Source organism: Colossoma macropomum, unplaced genomic scaffold (genome assembly GCF_904425465.1).
Source record: "Colossoma macropomum unplaced genomic scaffold, Colossoma_macropomum, whole genome shotgun sequence".
NCBI classification, from domain to species: Eukaryota; Metazoa; Chordata; class Actinopteri; order Characiformes; family Serrasalmidae; genus Colossoma; species Colossoma macropomum.
Window position 1 is genome coordinate 30,640,547 of NW_023494803.1, and position 17,684 is coordinate 30,658,230.

A 17,684-nucleotide genomic window follows, 5' to 3' on the forward strand; every position below is an offset into this window, starting at 1 on the left:
GTAAATTACATTTTGCCTTTGAGTACTTTTTCAAAATCACATTAGGGAGGTACTTCATAATTTTCAGGTGGTCTTTGGTTGTTTGCCTTCTTGCAGAGTGCAAATCAACAAGCAAATTTAAAACATAGGCCAAAGAATGAAGGCAGCTGAGTTTTATGGGCTATTCAGGGCACTTTGTTTTCCTTGTGTTTGTGTTGTCATAACTGTGGTGTTTAGCTGAAGGTGTATACAGTACCACAATCTGTTTGCAGATTTTGACTTTGTTTTTAGTTATTGTATTTGCAAAGTGCAACCATGTGTGACATAGTAGTTTGTGTGCCATACAAGCCATGCCCTCTATATATCTGTTGCCATTTTTTTCTCTCTCTCTATTGAAATCTACACCTGAATATCTCCCAATGTTTGTGTTTTTTTTTTCTGTAAAGCTTATTTTTTGACATGATGTATGACCTGTCCTAACCATTTGAGTTTATCTGTGTACAATAATGTTGTAGAATAGATATTTTTCTATATAGATTTTAAAGAAAAAATATCAGATCTGTATAATTAGAAATAACTGACATTAGGGAGGAGGAGGGCGTCTGGCCTTCTAGCTTAAAGCAAAAGCTGCTCAGATCTCCAGCCCAGAGGTTCTCAGAGTTCTAACCACTCCTGCAGTCTCCTGTCATTTTGCAACCAAGGCATGGACTGAACTAGTAAAATCTGTACTGGTACTGAAAAAGAAAAAGTGGTGGTATGCCATTGCTAGTTTCTGTGGCAGTAGAGTGTGGTCTGTGTAACAGGAATAGGGGTCAGTGATATGCCGTGGAAGGTGAATGTCCGCTAGAACTGAAAGATTCACTGTTTTCATATCAAAATCACCGTTTGCACCTCTGTGTCCTTACGAAGATTTTTTTTTTTTCTGCTCGTTTCTTTCCCCACCGTACTGAGGTTTATTCTGAGCCTACATTTAGAGAAGGGTTAAATATTATCTTTGCACAAGAATCTGACACAAAAACAAGGCTAGGTTATGTGCAGCTGCTTGGATGTGCTCTGTGGGTTGGCCAGTGAGACTTGGACCATAATAACTCCTTTTGTCTTGCAGATATCCGCCACCCTGAGGAGCTGTCTCTGCTGCGCAAGCCCCGTGACCCCAAGAAGAAGAAGAAAAAGCTGGAGGAGTCTGAGGAGGAGGCTCTGGAGTTGGAAGGCCCTCTGCTTACTCCTGGATCAGGTACATCTGTAGCCCTCCTGTGATCTCCTCCCTATTGCATTTACCTAGGCTCCACCGAGAACTGTACACCCAGCGTTCACCACAGATCGGAAGCCTCCGTTTTTGTCCTGTACGCATATCAGATCAATGTTTTATGTATTGTTCGGAGTTCAGCAAGATAAGTCATTTATGTTTTTGCATTTGACTTCCGTATTGCAGTATTTGAGAAGCATTCTTCTGTCTTTGGGAACGTGGCTCCATATTGGTGTGCATGTGGTTGCACTGCAGGGGGAAACAAAAGCGATTTTGTTATTTTGAGAGAGTGCCGAAATACGAATGTGTGGGCTTGGAACAAGCATATGATTTGCACTCGTACTGCGTGGTCTCTGGCTGTGGGGACCGAATGGTTTAGATTCCACACATATTTGGTCACGCTGCCATTTTGAAACAGACCAGGCAGCCATCGTGCTACGCCCCATAGTGATGAAGTAAACCCACTTTAGCAAGATGAGCCACTATCTGAGCCAGAGTTGCTGCCAAGGCTCCATGAATGGAGCTTATTGTCCCACCCATGCCCCACCCCAGGGCCCCAGAACAGACATCCCACACGCAGACATAGCTCACGGGCCCAGGGCCTGAAGCTGAGGGGTTGCAAGAGCCAGTGTGCAGGGTGACTTTTTCTGGGCTCGGGCTGCCACTGTCAATCCTGCTCTTGTTCTTTCGTTATTAGCATTTAACCCGAGGCTGACCCTTATTAGAATAGAGCAGGGGGCTTGCATGGTGTATAGAGGCTATAAGAGATTTCCATGTTTAACTCTACAAAGGCTCTTTTTCTGAAGAGCGAGCATACGTAATTGGAGCTTTTCCATGCACAAGCCACTGTGGGCCTTTCCCGCTCAACAGGAAACGAGTTCAAGGACTACTGTTTACTCCCCACTGGGAAGGGGTTGGGCCGGCCGATAAGAATCGCCCCGATGCAAACGATCTGGAGCACAGCCTCTACTCCACCCGTCAGGAGGAGGACTCTTACTCTGGTTGCTGTATCTCTCTGTTACCCACATAATGTTCAGTTAGAGCAAACTTGGCCAAGATTAAGGTTCTATAGATCTGAGAAAGTCCTGCCAAAAAGCATCAATATTGCTTTCAGTTTGCTTTTTTTATACTGCAACAAACATACAACTCCAAAGTGAGAAATGAATGAAGTATTTTTATAATCTTGTTCATTCCTGGGACTACAAAGTTGTCACAGATGCTCACTTCTATCATCATGTTCCCTCAGAAGCAGGATGGAGAACCACTAACTTGGAGGTGTCAGAGTGTAAATTGTGGGGTTTCTTTGTGAATTGTTTGATTAAACTGAAGCTGAACCTCTGGTGGCCTTTTTCACGCTTTGGGGCAACACCCCTGATCCTGCAGCTGTTGTCTCCTTTCTGCCTGCTGCTAGGAGGACCCGGCAAGCTCAGTGGTGTGGTGCAGTGCCATGCTGCTGAGTGTGATGGTAAAAATGACTAGGCTTGACCAAAGCCTGTGCAGAGGCTTGATCTCCTCCCCATTGTGGTTAGTGAACTCCTCAGACTGAGTCATAGACTCTAAAGGGTAACCTGGTGCCAGCCACATGTCTTCATACCCCATCTTCTTCCTGTCTGTCAGCCTGGGCAAGGGCAAAGTGAGTCACGCTCTGAGATTTGAGACTGGTTTCCATCAATGGGATGTCCAATTCTCTTTCTCCATATTCTTTAACCTTTTCCTTTCCTCCTGCCTGTTAATCTCTTTAATCTGTCCTCTCTTTTTGTTTCTTTTCCTCTGCTTTTCCTCCCCTTTCTCCTCTAGCATCTGAGATAATATACATCGGACCTGTGAAAGGTAAGGTTTCCTGTTTCTCTGTGCTTCTCTGCACTGCTTTCCTTCACCAAAGAAACGCTGGAGCAGTCAGCTGACAGCTGCTGGTTTTGTAGGATATCAGCTGATGGGGATCATGTGATAGACCATGCCCATGCAAAATATGGAAGGACTCTGCTCACTGTGCTTTTTGTTTTGCTTCTCACTTTCCCCCCCTAAACCCGTAATACTCTCTGAGATGTCATCCCCCTGATAGATATGAATCTGTGAGGCCAGGATAAAGAACTAATGTTGAGGAGATCCTAGATTAGTTTACAATTTTGCTAATTTCCCTTCATTTTAAAGGGATTTTTCTACACTACTGCTCAGACCTTCAGCACTCTATTTACTAATTTAATAAATAAAATGCCTTGCAAAAATATGCTAGCACACAGAATGGAATGAGCACCTCATGCTGATTATTAACTGTTTGTGTGCAAACAAACACTACGGCTTGGTGTGCTTATCCAGCGACTCTCTGTGTGGTTTAGGATTTAGGAGATGTTAACGTTCTTAGAGCCAGGCTGAGCTGACTATCTCCGAACCGTAAACTGGGTAGAGTAAACACCATGACCTGCTGCTCTCACAGCATGGCTGCAGTCCTTATCAGCTTTCTCTGCGAGTCTAACATTCCTTTAGGGAGCGGAAAACCCTTCGGTGACCTTCTGCTGAGTTTATGAGAACCTCCACAAGCCCTCCCCAAAGGCCTGGGGATGCACTGGTCCTCTGGCCCTCTCCCTTTTCTCATGACCTCTCCCCCTCCACAAGCCACTTCCTGTCCAGAATCACTGTGGCTTTACACTGCTACACTGGTGGCTTGGCCTGCCTGACACTCAGCCAATGGCCACTACGTGCCTCTTCGCCGGAGCAGTAAAGAGAAATGTTGACTGAGTGCAAATCTGTAGTGTGTAGTGATATTCATAATAAATTAAAGAATTCATATGGGAAATGGAATATGACATTGACCACGTTTACATGCATGTTGTTTTGGAGATTTTGGGCCTTTTCCAGCTATATGATTTACATCAGTCATGCCAAGAATCAGTTCTTGTTCCTTTTTACACACTAGCCATGCATTCCATTTAAAGCCCCGGGGAACCTAAATCTGTATTTTCTTTTTGCATAGGTTAATCTTGTTCTTGTGATTTTCATGTACAAAGTATGTCCTGTGAATAACTTTCCAACATCCATTAATTTGCCAATGTATTTTGACAAAAAATATCCCTTTTTGAGATAAACTAGGCAGTCCGAATGGTGGGTCATAAATACAAAAACTGTATTCTCACCCATCACAAAGCTGATGTGGGTTGTCATCTACACAGCTTTAACAAAACTGTTCTCCCCGTTGTCGTTTGTCTGTTCGTCTGTTCATCTGCTCATTCATTTAACCAGCCATGCCAGTGTTCCTTGGATGCACATCCAACAGTAACAAAAAATAATAAAAAGAACCTTATCTTATTTATGACATTACAATATAAAAACTGAGGAATGTTTGGTGATCAACAACACAACATGGATATGTACAGCCTGCTGCACTCAATTTATCCCACTCACACTTTTGTGTTTAGTTCTGCTTCAGTGGTATGGCCAGCTGGGAGTATGGGACTAAGGGCATCGTGCATGCTCATCAGAACATTTACGACCAGTTCTTATGTAGGTCTGATAAGCGTTTTTTTAAGCTGTTATATTTCTTTCTTAGTTTTTTTTTTTAAACTTAATCTTTGCTGGATGTTTAATTTAACATTCAGTGTTCCTATCATACAAACATTAATATTATATCATACAAACATTAATATTATAATAATCTTAATATTTTACACTGTGTTCCCTAGGACTTTACGACCTAAGAACTGCATGTTTTCCTATGATTTTTAACATGAGTGTATAGTGTATGAGTGTATAGAAATGGAAATTACTATTTTGGGCAGTTGGGGACAACAGTGTGACTCAGCAGCAAGTTCTACATCCAAAATCTTCAAGAATGTTCCATATTCATCTTCATGCATCTCTCAGTATGTATCTCAAGTTTAAGTTTGCACATGATTAGACCTAGTGTTGATGGTATGTGTATTTCATGTGTTTGTTTTTTTTTTTATTTTTTTATTTATTTATTTTTTTTTTAAATTGAGTAGTGTTGCAGCACCAGGCCTGTGACCAAACTGGATCCCTGTTTGTGTATTAGGGCACCATTATGATGTCGGCCGTTTTCCACAGTGATTTGGGGGCACTGCAATCTCCCACAATGCACTTGTATTTGTAATGAGTGTCAAATATCTTTGTGTGTGTAAACGTGGTCTAAGTATATAAGTATTTGTCATTTTCTGAACATGCTTAGTAGTTGATTGATGTGGTGAAAAACTGTGATTAAACTTCTAATATGAGAATTTATCACAGTGACTTTCTTTAGAAAGGTGTGATGATGAGCTTCACATGAGCACCATAGACTCGTAACTTTTAAGTTGAAGATTTTCCCGTTCACTTGTTATAAGTCATGCTGGCTGTCACAGCTCTGCAGCCTGAGCTCCAGGATCCGCTCATGCTTCTGGTTGTGCTGGTTTGCTGTGTGCACTCGTGAGGTTGAATATTTTTTAAATGTGCATCCGCATGTTGCCTCATTCAGAGTTACACTGCTTAAAGTTATGCATAGAGTCTAGGTATATTGATGACTGGACATCAAGTGTAGTTGGATTTGTAGTGATGTGCTGGCCCTGCATTGTGTTGTGTTAACCTACCTCACTGCTTTTGTAAGGGTTCACTTGAGTTATACAATGCAAATTAAACATAGTCCCGGGCTAAAATCCACCCAATTCTCTGTTGGAAATCATTTTTAGTCCTGGACTAAGGTTAATGTGTATGGCTTGCTGTATGTATATGCATTTGAAACGGACAGCAAAATACTGATGCACACATTCAATTTTAGGGAGCATCTACTCCAGTCCTGGCCTCTACAGTAAGACCATGACTCCAACCTATGATTCTCGAGATGGCAGCCCACTTTCCCCCACTTCAGCCTGGTTTGGGGACAGTCCCTTATCTGAGGGTAATCCCAGCATCCTCGCTGTCAGTCAGCCCATCTCCTCACCCGACATACTGGTGAAGCTCTACAAACCACCGTCTCTTCTGGATAAGGCCAAGATCAATCAGGGGTAAGTGCAGTGTCCTAGTTCTAATGACTGAGTGCTCTGTGATTTATGAGGTTCAGGCTGTAATTTAGCTTTATCTTCTGTGTGTTCTGAAGGTGGCTGGACTCCTCCAGGTCTCTCATGGAGCAAGATGTGAAGGAGAATGATGTTCTTCTTTTGCGGTTCAAATACCATAGTTTTTTCGACCTTAATCCTAAGGTTCGTGCCAGGTTTTCCTTACCCAGTTATACTGGTTTGTATTGTTACAGTCGGTCAAAACTGTTGGTTATTGGTTTATTTGGATTAGTGATGCCAAAGACAACATCCGCTCATCTTGCGATCCACATAAACATATAAACATCAAAAGCATTCCACATAATATACTGAACGTTTACAAAATGCAGTATGTTAAGGGAGTTTAATTGCACTTATTTTAATGCAAAACATCAGTCAGACTAGAGGAATTCTACTCATTTCATTTTTAGCGGTTTGTTAGAGATATTGTCCTCCATTGTCTAAACTTGATTGTTTTTAAATGGTAGTTTGCTAGTTAATCTGTTCTTCTCCTCCCAAAACTGTTTTTTGTTCTTGAATATTTGATTTGTATTGCTGCTAGTGATGCGGTCACGCAGGCGTACTAAGAACTGTAAGCAGTTTTGAATGACTTTGCTCGCTGTCAGCAGCCCACTACACTAAGCTTTGTTCAGGTCGTTGTTACAGCTGACACAGTGGGTGTGGGATAGAGGAAGTGGCTTTCAGAGGTGTCTTGTTTGCTCAGCTGGTGAAACCAGGTTGTGCTGGGGGTTAATGCTGTCTCTCTCTCCCCCTGCAGTATGATGCCATCCGGGTGAACCAGCTGTATGAGCAGGCCAAATGGGCCATCCTGCTGGAAGAAATCGAGTGTACTGAGGAGGAGATGATGATGTTTGCTGCTTTGCAGGTAAGTAAGAGTAAGTTGAGTAAGTGCTCAACTTTGTGCATGTCTGTCTGTCTGTTTGGATTCCACAAGGTGGGAGGTGCATCTCCAAAGCCTTATTAGGCTGTTTTGGATTGCTTAGTAAGCCAATGATGAGAGAGCATGCAGTGTTTACGTTGGGCTCCCTGCCCTGTTGCACTGTTAATGAATTGAATAGGCTTTGTGCCTGTAGGCCAGTACTTTAGCTTTGGCTTGGGTTGCCTTCTGCAGGCCACAAAAGTGCCTATTGCTACAGTCTGTATATGCAGCAAGAACTGCTGTATCTCAGTTTCATTAAATTAAGTTTGTCTGCAGTATGTGACGTGGTGTTCAAGGTAATTATTAAGAACAGAGACAAGTTTGTCATAAGCTTTTGTTTCTGAATATAAAAAAAATCAAGTTCTGTATATGAAGCTAATTGGGCCATTGGTGAAAGTGTATTATTTGCATGTATTTAGGTTTGTTGATTTATGCAGGTTCAAATCACCAGACAAGAAGTTCTAAAGTTTTCTTTCAGCTGACAAATGAATATGGAAGTTTTTAAAATTCACTTAGCCTTGATGTCAGGACAATCCAAAGGAACATGGCTCATGATGTAAAGAGGAATTCAAGATTATGGGTGTTACAGAAGCTCCATTACCCCCTTCAGAAGACCCCTTGGCCTTGGAGAGCCCTGCTATTTTAGACCATCGTAAAAGAGCTGAGTGACAAGACCCAAGGACGCCACACTGTCTTCACCCCCAGTGTATATATAGAGTGGGTGTCCAATGGATGGGAGATGAGGCAGGTCTGGACCACCCAGCATAACATCCATCCATCTCTAGTAGCCCTGCTGAAGAGGTGTTAGTTTTTCAGCATGGGATTTGTTGAGGTGTATTTGGGGGTCTAGTGTTTCTTTGCCCTGCACATGCTGGCTACAGGGGAGTTTAAATTAGACCATCCTGCCTCCACATCAGTCCTCAGTGCATTTTGTCACATGGATGAGTAGCTGAGGTTGGGGTTGGGTTTCAGGCTTTCTTGGCTTGAGCCAGTGGGTATCAGAGACTTTCATCTGCATCAGCATCACTTGGCTAATGATGGTGGTACCTAGTAGAGCCTGACCGATATATTGGCTAATATTGTCGACCTGCAGTTTTGTTGTTATCAGCAACAGATGTTTTCACCGGGAAGTGATCTCCTGACAGTAGGACAAAACTTTAGACGGTTATGTCAGTGGAGAACGTGCTGTGTTAACTATATTACAGCAATATGATATATTTTTATGTTATAACATACACCTTCAAAGTGAGAAATACCAAAACACAAAAATTACCTAAGTGAAAAAGTACTAAAGGAAAAATAAGAAAAGGTATTAAGCAGAAACCAACAATGCAAAGAATTGTAGATGGCTCATATAATACAATATAGTACAAAATTAGTTTGGATAGTATAATGACTTTTGTCGTTTCTAAACTCTTAATCACTATCTGTTTTGGTCACAATTTTACATCAGTTGGCTAGTAAAATCTAGTACGGCTGCACAATATGGACAAAATGCTACATTATGTTTGCATATTGGGATTGCATTATGTCTGCATTATGACATATAAAAGAAACATATTGTGGTGACATATGACATGGTGAAAGTTCAGCCTGCATTGTTTTGGCCAAAATTAGTCATCTGTTGCAGGCTTTAGTGATACCACTATTGCAAAGACCAATATTGCAATTAAGAAGCGATGTATTGTGCAGTCATTGTGTCAAGTTCAGCTTAATAATGGATCATGCTGCATGATGATGCCTGGTCTTTCACATACAGAACAGAGACCCTAGAGGTGGAGCTGGTGACGTAAGGACAACTTTGTCCTCCACTTTGAAACTTGAGTTGGATATAGAGTGGTAGTATGAAGCAGTGACTTAAAATATTCCTGCCCTCGCAGGCCATCTGCTCATTCACGTACAAGGTGGGGTGAGGGGGCTGCCGTGTGATACCACTATTCCATGTGTCAACAAGTTGTATTTAGGGATGTGTCTAACAACTCCGTTGTCATTTCCTGTACAGTTAAAAGCATATGACTAAGAAACAAAACAATGTGGCTGGATTTTTGTGTAGTTACAAACCACAAAAAGCATTCTCATATAACTTATTCAGACTCCTCAACCTGATTGAGACAGTGTGGAGAATAATTCATTGTTGTGGAAAATTAGATCATCAGAGCTTAGTTGCTGCTTATATACTATCTATTACATAAAAATGAGAAAATACTGGCTTTGCTTTGCTGTGAATTGCTCTCTGATGTGTTATTACTATTGAATTTTTAGTATCACATCAACAAGCTGTCTATCATGTCTTCGGACAATCACATGAACAACAGTGAGAAGGAGGTGGATGAGGTGGACGCTGCACTATCCGACCTGGAAATCACCCTGGAGGGAGGAAAGACTTCCAACACTCTGGTAGCTTAACTTTTCCTTAACACATTTTCACTGTCTCCATTGCAGTGTGTTCTGCATTTCACAATTCAAACGCAATTTGAATACACTGAAGGTTGTTTTTTGCATGTCACTGTCACCAAGTCAAAAATTTGAATGTCATCCTTCATTGAAATGACCAGTTTTGTCCTTATTTCATGTCCATTCCAGGGTGATATTACATCCATTCCTGAACTGGCTGACTATGTTAAAGTCTTCAAGTAAGTGGAATATAACAGAGCTCCTATATTTTTAAGGCTTAATGTTGTTTTTTATGAGCTGGATTGTTTTTTTTTACTGATGTGAGCTCTACTCTAGTTCCAAATTCACATCACAGGACTGTTTCATAGGATGAAATTTAAGATCACTGGCCTTAAGAAAACAAGCGACCAAGCAAATGCCTATTTCCTTGTAAGCTGTTGCCCATAAACTAGCCTTGTATTTTACATTGTGATGTTTCCAGAAAGTACCATTGTGTATATGTACGCAAGGGACCCATGTGGTTTTAATGCTTTGCTGAAACAGCCTAGTAATGGAATAATTTTCGTTAAGGGTGTGAGTCATCAGCACTATAGAAGATCAATTCCATTTAGGAAACAGTGAAATTGAAATCTACAGAGGTTTAAGTCATCATCTTAACAACCATTGAATCTTGGAAGGAAGAAAAACAATATGTAAACTCTTTTATAGAGACTGGGCTTTTCTTCATGTAGTTTAGTTGACCTCTGTTGTCTCTCTCAGGCCAAAGAAACTGACACTGAAAGGGCCCAAGCAGTACTGGTGCACATTCAAGGACATCACAATCTCCTGCTACAAGAGCCGTGAGGAGGCGCATGGGATACCTGCCCACCAAATGAACCTGAGAGGTAAGGTTTGCTGCACAATGTCTTTTTTTCTAGGCGTATTTATGGACATATCTGAAGCGAAGTGCTGAATCCTCTTCTCGTTTCTTTACAGGCTGTGAGGTGACACCAGATGTTAATATTTCTGGTCAGAAGTTCAACATCAAGTTGCTAATCCCAGTGGCGGATGGCATGAATGAGATCTGGCTCCGATGTGACACTGTGAGCAAGGCTCTTCCCTCCCCTGCCCCCAAGACACACACTCATGCTGTTAACACTCATTTTTGAAGAAGTTCATTTTTGAAGAGGGTTTTTGTAGAGGTCACTTCAGAGCAGACATGATTTCTAGTAAACATGCCTATGTTCCTTTATCTTGCCACCCTTGCCCTCTCACCTTCAGGAGAAGCAGTATGCGCAGTGGATGGCAGCCTGTCGCCTGGCCTCCAAGGGAAAGACAATGGCAGACAGCTCCTACAACCTGGAGGTCCAGAACATTCTGTCTTTCCTAAAGATGCAACATATGAACCCTGACCCGCAGATCATCGAGCCTATTACCACTGATATCAATCCTGAGTGTCTGGTGTCACCACGGTATCTGAAGAAATACAAGAACAAACAGGTAACTGACAGTGTGAGGATGAGTTTTTGACCTGTAGCTACTCACTGTTGCATCTAATGAAAAATAATGAAATTTAAATGAGTGTGGGGGGAGGCCTTCACCTCGCAGCTTGAGGCTGTCTAGTAATCTGCTGAAGTCTTTGATAACCCTGCTTGTGTGCAGAGTGTTTGAATACAACACAAATGTGGACTGGTTACTGGTCTACAAATAGTACTTTTCCACTGAGCATGGCACTGTTTGGTTACAAATGCATAATCACTCTTTTAATCATTGCAATACCTGTACTATACCCAAATGCCTGTATTGAATTTGGTTACAGTTTTTGCCACGGATGTAGGGTGATGTGGTGTTATGAAGTTGTATGAGTGGAGGTAGAAATACTGCAGAATCATATCAGAATCGTTGCGCATGGCAGTTGAGCAAGATAATCACCATGTACACCTTGCATTAACATACCTTACATGCATTTTTGGGAATTGGTTCATGTTCAGATTTCACGTCACTGCATTAAAAGCCAGTTGTAAACATACCTAGGACGCCTTTGGAGGTTGTCAGAGGCGGATCTCGACCAGGTTCAGCACAAGTGTAAATGGAATGCGTTTTCTATATCTCCTTACAATCACAAAAGTGGAAATGCGTCTGTGGAGTGCTGACTGGCAGGTGTGAGAATAAACAAGAAAACACAAGATGGAGGATACATAAGGTTATCCCTTCTTGCACTCTGGGCCATTGGAAGCATCCAAGCCAAGCTTGTCGATTCATATTGTAATGGAAGTAAAACATGAACAATGTATGTGTAACAGATTTTTTTTGCAGGAAAGTAAAGGAAAGTCAGGAAAGTCATCTGCTCACTGCATTTTGTGTAAAATGTAAACGGAATATGGCCAAAGTACATTCGGATATGATATGAACACAAAAGTTACTAAAAGGTGTCAACAGCCTTTCCAGACTCTTTACAATGCAGTCAGAACTTAAAGCTCCTCCATTGTTGCTGCTGTTGATTTTGTTTAATGTTGACACTATTGCTGCATGAGAAATATCACCACTACATGCCTCCAGAAAACCTCACCTACTTTTCCAGTAGTTATGTAGCCATGATATCATGCAGTACCACACTGTTCACTGTAAAATTGAGCAGATGTTCTGTGGAGGAGAGGTCACTTTAAGTGGGAGTACACAACAAGTTACTGGAAAAAGATTTGAGAGAAAGACAGACAGAAACCCAGACAGGACTAGAGAACGATTGAGAAACCAATGATTAGAACGTGGGTGAGAGGGTGAAGGACACTGAAGCGAATAATTGATTTGAGAGAGCAGTTACTTTGCCTGAGTAAAGGGTTTGAGGCCTCCCAGCTGGGTGTCTGGCGTCAGGCTGTTCTCTAGAGGAATGCAGCTAACCTAGATATCTGCATCCCCTCTCCTATTTCTGTTATTTTTTATTATTTTTTTTCCCCCGTTCCTATTCTGTTTCCCTTTTCCCATGACGGTGAAGGACATGCCTTTTAGCTCTAAAGACTCTAAATCTCTAAAGCCTAATGATGGGTAGATGGCACTTACATATACATGATATTTTGCATTAAAGGTATTTAGCACACACTCTTATCCAAAACAGCCTACAGAAGTGCTTTGTTCTATCTGTTTGTAGAAGAAACCAATTTTAGAAAGTAATATATGTTCAGTAAAGCTGTGTCTTGAATATTTGCTCACTAAGTTAAAATTCGATGTTGGCCTGAATTGTAGGGCACAGTATGTGGTACATATGTAAGTGGTTAAGTTGTGTATAGCGCAGCACATGGCGGTATGTTTTGGTGGATGCTATGGCTTTGCTGGAATGTGCCCAATGTGTAAGTGATTAGATGGTACTGGAAGGGGGTGTTGTTTGTGTAGGTGTAGCTGCATTAAGATGTGAGTCAGGGTGTGAGAGCAGCCCAGGCCTGGTCTGTGTGCATGCTTTGGCAGCCTGGCATCTCTGCAGACTGCTGAGAAGGCTGTAAAATAGCAACACAGGAAATGGCAGGAAATGCCTTATTAAATGGAAAAAAAATCTACAATCGTTGCAGTTTGATGCAGGGATGGAACTTTCACAGGAGCTTGAGCAAGTTTGAATGGAACAGTTCTGAGTGCGCCATGTTATTTTTTAAAATAGTCTGCAGTGTTTTTACTCCACTCAGAAACAGGAAGATGAGGAGGGAGAGACAGAGATAGACTGAGACTGTAAGGCCATTCTGAGTGAATGTGGACTGAGTGCAGGGGCAGTGGCCCTGGCTGAAGTCCAGAATTTACAGTGCTTTTAAAGGGTGGTGGCTGGTAGCGTCTGCCTCCTCTCCCAGCTGCTCCCCACCCTGCTGTCGCTACATGAAAGCCACAGAGCTGCCGGATCCCCTGAGCTTGTCCTCAGGATTTTGGGGGTGGGGCTGCAGAGAACAGGCGGGAAAGCAGCAGGAAATGAGAGCTGCTTGTGAATGCAGAGGGGGAAAAGAGCCTGGGACAAACACAACAGCCGCTTTCAGTTGTGCAGAAGATGAATTTTTTTTTCTTTTTGAACACTGCAGCCATGTCTTTCCTCCCTCAATAAACTGGACTTCTCTCTCCATCTAACAAAGTCTATTTTTTGTCTTTTAATCCTAGATGAACTGGGCCTTAATTAGCATATCTCTGGAGTGTAGGATGTCAGAATAGCTTGTCTTTGCTAAGTAGTTTAGTGAAAATGACTTGACAAACAACAAGGAACAGAGTCAGAGCCAAATGGTGGGTCACTTTGAGTCACTGAGTCTGTTCTGTTTGTCTTTAATCTGGGCTGTAGCACCCCCTGGTGGAAATAGTGAAAGGTACATGGTTGGATGTACAAGTTTGGGCGCTCCTGGTGAAACTGTGTCAGTTATGTTTTGCAGATGTTGTAAGTGGAAATAAATACACATTTTCTACAGAGAACACATTTCTACACAGTTTGATGCACGTTACTTTTTATTTGCTGAATTTAACATAATGAGGGGAAAATAAATAAGGCGAAGTCCCAGGACATGCTGCAAGAACCTAAACAAAAAAATCAAGAGCCATACCACAGCCTTATCTAATTAAATAAAATACGTTTTAAGTAAGAGAACAATAAAACACAGAATCAAAGTGCCGAGCAGTGAAGAGAAACTGTGAATCAGTGAATCAGAAATGAAGTGTGAATGAGTGCAATAAGGTCAGCGGAAGGAACTTGGTGACTATGCAGTGTAGAGTACCGTTTTTTTGTTTTTTTTTAATTAATGAATTTATTTTTTTAAAGTTACCTTAACAAATGATTGTTTTTCATTTTTTCACTGTAAAGGTATGTTAATACAAGCTTTTGTGATGGCAGTGATGTGAAAAGTGCTATCTTCCTTAACATTTAACAGCCAGTTCTTACCGTTTCTATCAAATCTTACATGTAGATATGACATATGATGCTGTTGGCTTTTATAACAGCCCAAAACCAGTCCTGGACTATGTTTGTAATCCACAGTTTCATGTTTTCTATTTATGAAAAAGCCAATCTGACACATCAGTTAATGTTCAAACAGAACAGATTTGCTTGAGTGGTCAAAATATTAACTGCGCAGTGTGTAATGTAGTCCAGGATGAGGATTGGCAAACACTGCTTTAACACAGATTAAGAATAAAAGAATACCATGTTTTCAGAAAAGCCTGCACTGTTGTGTATTAATGTTTTTTTTGCAGAAACTGTGTTTCTCATTGTTCTGCTCCTGCCTCCTCCTCTCGTGCCTTCAGCTGGAGACTGCTGCATGAGCTTTGTCTGCCACGTGCCCTTTATTGTTTTATTGCTTTATTTGCTAATCTGTTGTTTTGAACTTATCTGCTTGTTTGCTACTTTCTCACTTGCTTTATTTGTTTATTGTTTTATTCCTGTTCCTTATTTCTTCCCTCCTCTTGCTCTCTTCTCACCCCTGCCCCTCTTCAGCCAGGCTATATCAGGGACCTGGTAAGTGAAACTGTTTGTCAGTTGCAGTGATGTCTGTCTTTGTGTCTTACTTCCATTTTAGATACTCTTCTACTAACTCATTTTGGTTCTAAGTAGCTCAAAACGACTTCAGTGGCTGTTATGCACTCATGTCCGATCTGTTCTTAGTACTAACAACTTGTGAATGTGTGATCTTTAGAGTCTAAATGGTAGTAGTGGTGTCAGTACTGACAGCAGAAAATCTAAAATGGAAAATACTGTGAGTTTAAGGCAGACAGATGAGGCACCTCTCAGTCCATCTGTGTTTGTTGAGTCATTAGCTGTGGGGCTGAAGCAGCCCTGGGCTGTAGAGCTTTGGTGAGGTCAGGAGTGGTTAGAGATCACCACTGAGGCCTCTCTCAGGGGTGGAGAGCCTGTCTGCCTCATCACCTTCACGCCTGTGGGGACACGCTAATATCTGCCATGTGTGGCATGCTTGGTGACAGTTGGGTGATAGCATGAATATTCGTCACCATGAAGCGTTGTGACATCAACTGTTGCTAAATGTTGGTGAGTGTGCATGTGGTTGATGGGGAAGTACATGCTTAGTAACTTAAGTGTTGACATTGCTTTTTGTGTGTTTTTGTCTTCAGATCTCTGCTCGTATCCTGGAGGCCCATCAGAACGTGGCCCAGATGAGTCTGATTGAAGCCAAGATGCGCTTCATCCAGGCCTGGCAGTCGCTGCCAGAGTTTGGGATCACTCATTTCCTGGCCAAGTGAGTGTTTTCGCCACAGTCTTCTTAATCGTGTTTACCAGCCTCCATACGCCCTGATTCCAGCGGATATTTCCATGCATCAGTATGAACAGACACACCTCTTTGATCATTTAGCGTATTTTCCATTTTATTTAAACATGTTTATTAGAGAAGAGTTTATACCTGCATAGTAACCGCCTGTTTGGTCTTGACTACTGTATAAAAGGCCTCATTGTCATGTTTCCCTTTGTCTTCGTAAGATTCCAAGGGAGTAAGAGAGAGGAGCTGATTGGCATCACATACAACAGACTGATACGCATAGATGCCAGCACCAGAGATGCCATCAAGACCTGGCGGTTCAGCAACATGAAACAGTGGAACGTCAACTGGGAGATCAAGATGGTATGGCTTTTCTTTTACTCCTGCTCAGTTTTAAAATCAACCTAAAATCAAAACGCATCTTTCTTTTTACCTCGTCAGTTCATGTCCTTGGTCACATTAAGCACAGTCCATTGTGTCATATCGTTCACAAGGCAAAGTTCTCGTTTCTCCGTGATCTTTTATCAAATTTAGAGCCGTGGCTTTTGCCTGACTCTGAATGTTTTCTGACATTTTGCTGTGTCACTGTGTTCCAACGGGCAGGAAAAAAATTACACTAACCAATAATATCTCAGCATGATTTCCTTCCCTTCCCACCATCCTGACCTATCGTCGACCTCAATTCTTCACTCACTTTTGGTTTTTGAACAGGTTGAAAATAACAATGAATTATTTCAGCTTGTTCACACTGGCAATCATCACTCATGTTAATTCGAATGAGGTAGTTTGAGTGAGGTAATCACTCAGTCAGTATTTGTACTGTTTTATGAAGTTTTCCACTGCTCTGTGAGGCTGAGGCTCTGTGGGCGGAGGGCAGCTGATGATGAAGCGACGTGCACAGACACACACACACACACACACACACACACACACAGTACTGCCCACATACGTTCAGTAGTTACACTTGTACACAGGTTTATTTTAACGTTAACCTGACTTTTGTTCCTCTCGCTCTTGCTGTAAAAATGTAAACCAAAAAAGCGAGAAATTGTGGATGCTAAAAGGCTAGATTACTAACCAGCGCTTCACCTTCTCTGTGTCTTAAGAAGTTAAAAGAAATACACATTAAAATCAAGCTTTCACAATTATGTGTGTTTTAGAAAGAATAGAAAATACACCTCTAAATATTGTACTACTTGTTTTTTGTTTTTTTTCCTTTGGCTTTTCTGCAAAACAGATTCTGCCCACCATCAGAGTCTGACTCCCTGGTTGTTTTGGGATGCCTGTTTTTTTATGATCCAATCAGATCCTGAAGAACAAATGTTCGCCCACATTTTATCACCCGAATATCCTGTTTTACTCAGAAATATGTAATGTTAAGGAAGAAAAATGGGTTCTGATTTCTAATTCACGTTGACTAAAATTAGCTTTGGTTTCCCTCACATCTCATAAAGTTAGGACATGCAATATAGCCAAATATCTTGTCACTATATATTCATTATACTTTACTATATTTTTAGACTGAAGTGTATTATAAGGAATCTGATCAAAGACAGTTGCATCTTAGGAAACCAAACCAATTCCACACTGCAGAGGACTTTTACTGTATATAATTTCAACACTGAAAATAGTCGTTAACTTTTTCTTTTCTTTCTTTTTTTTTTGTTTTTTTACATTATGCTGATCTGTGGTGTTGTGAATGACTAGACTTCTCCCTCTCTGTGTAGTGAGTTAGTGTCTCATATTGCCCCCTAGTGTGTAGATGTAGCAGTAATTCAAAGTTCAAGCCTTTGTTGATAATACCAGGGTGAGAAGCAGAACAGCATAATCATTTTGGCAAAAACCTCAAATACATAATATTTATATATATTAAAAAAATGATTTCAGTTGTCTTATTATTGTTT

The 17,684-nt window shown here is 41.4% G+C and overlaps 1 protein-coding gene across 5 annotated transcripts in view; it reads left to right on the plus strand.

Moving 5' to 3' along the window:
• Positions 1-17,684, plus strand: part of fermt2 (fermitin family member 2) — a 45,627-nt gene that overhangs the window by 25,608 nt on the left and 2,335 nt on the right. For 2 of the 5 annotated variants that reach the window (XM_036593924.1, XM_036593923.1), the window contains exons 4-16: positions 1,085-1,213; positions 3,023-3,055; positions 5,991-6,216; positions 6,309-6,411; positions 7,025-7,132; positions 9,449-9,583; positions 9,770-9,819; positions 10,340-10,464; positions 10,556-10,662; positions 10,841-11,059; positions 15,006-15,026; positions 15,638-15,762; positions 16,002-16,143. In XM_036593924.1, coding sequence (XP_036449817.1) covers positions 1,085-1,213; positions 3,023-3,055; positions 5,991-6,216; positions 6,309-6,411; positions 7,025-7,132; positions 9,449-9,583; positions 9,770-9,819; positions 10,340-10,464; positions 10,556-10,662; positions 10,841-11,059; positions 15,006-15,026; positions 15,638-15,762; positions 16,002-16,143 — 1,523 coding nt within the window. The remainder of the gene's footprint in view (positions 1-1,084; positions 1,214-3,022; positions 3,056-5,990; positions 6,217-6,308; positions 6,412-7,024; positions 7,133-9,448; positions 9,584-9,769; positions 9,820-10,339; positions 10,465-10,555; positions 10,663-10,840; positions 11,060-15,005; positions 15,027-15,637; positions 15,763-16,001; positions 16,144-17,684) is intronic. The other 3 variants (XM_036593925.1, XM_036593926.1, XM_036593927.1) reach the window with 3 other exon arrangements.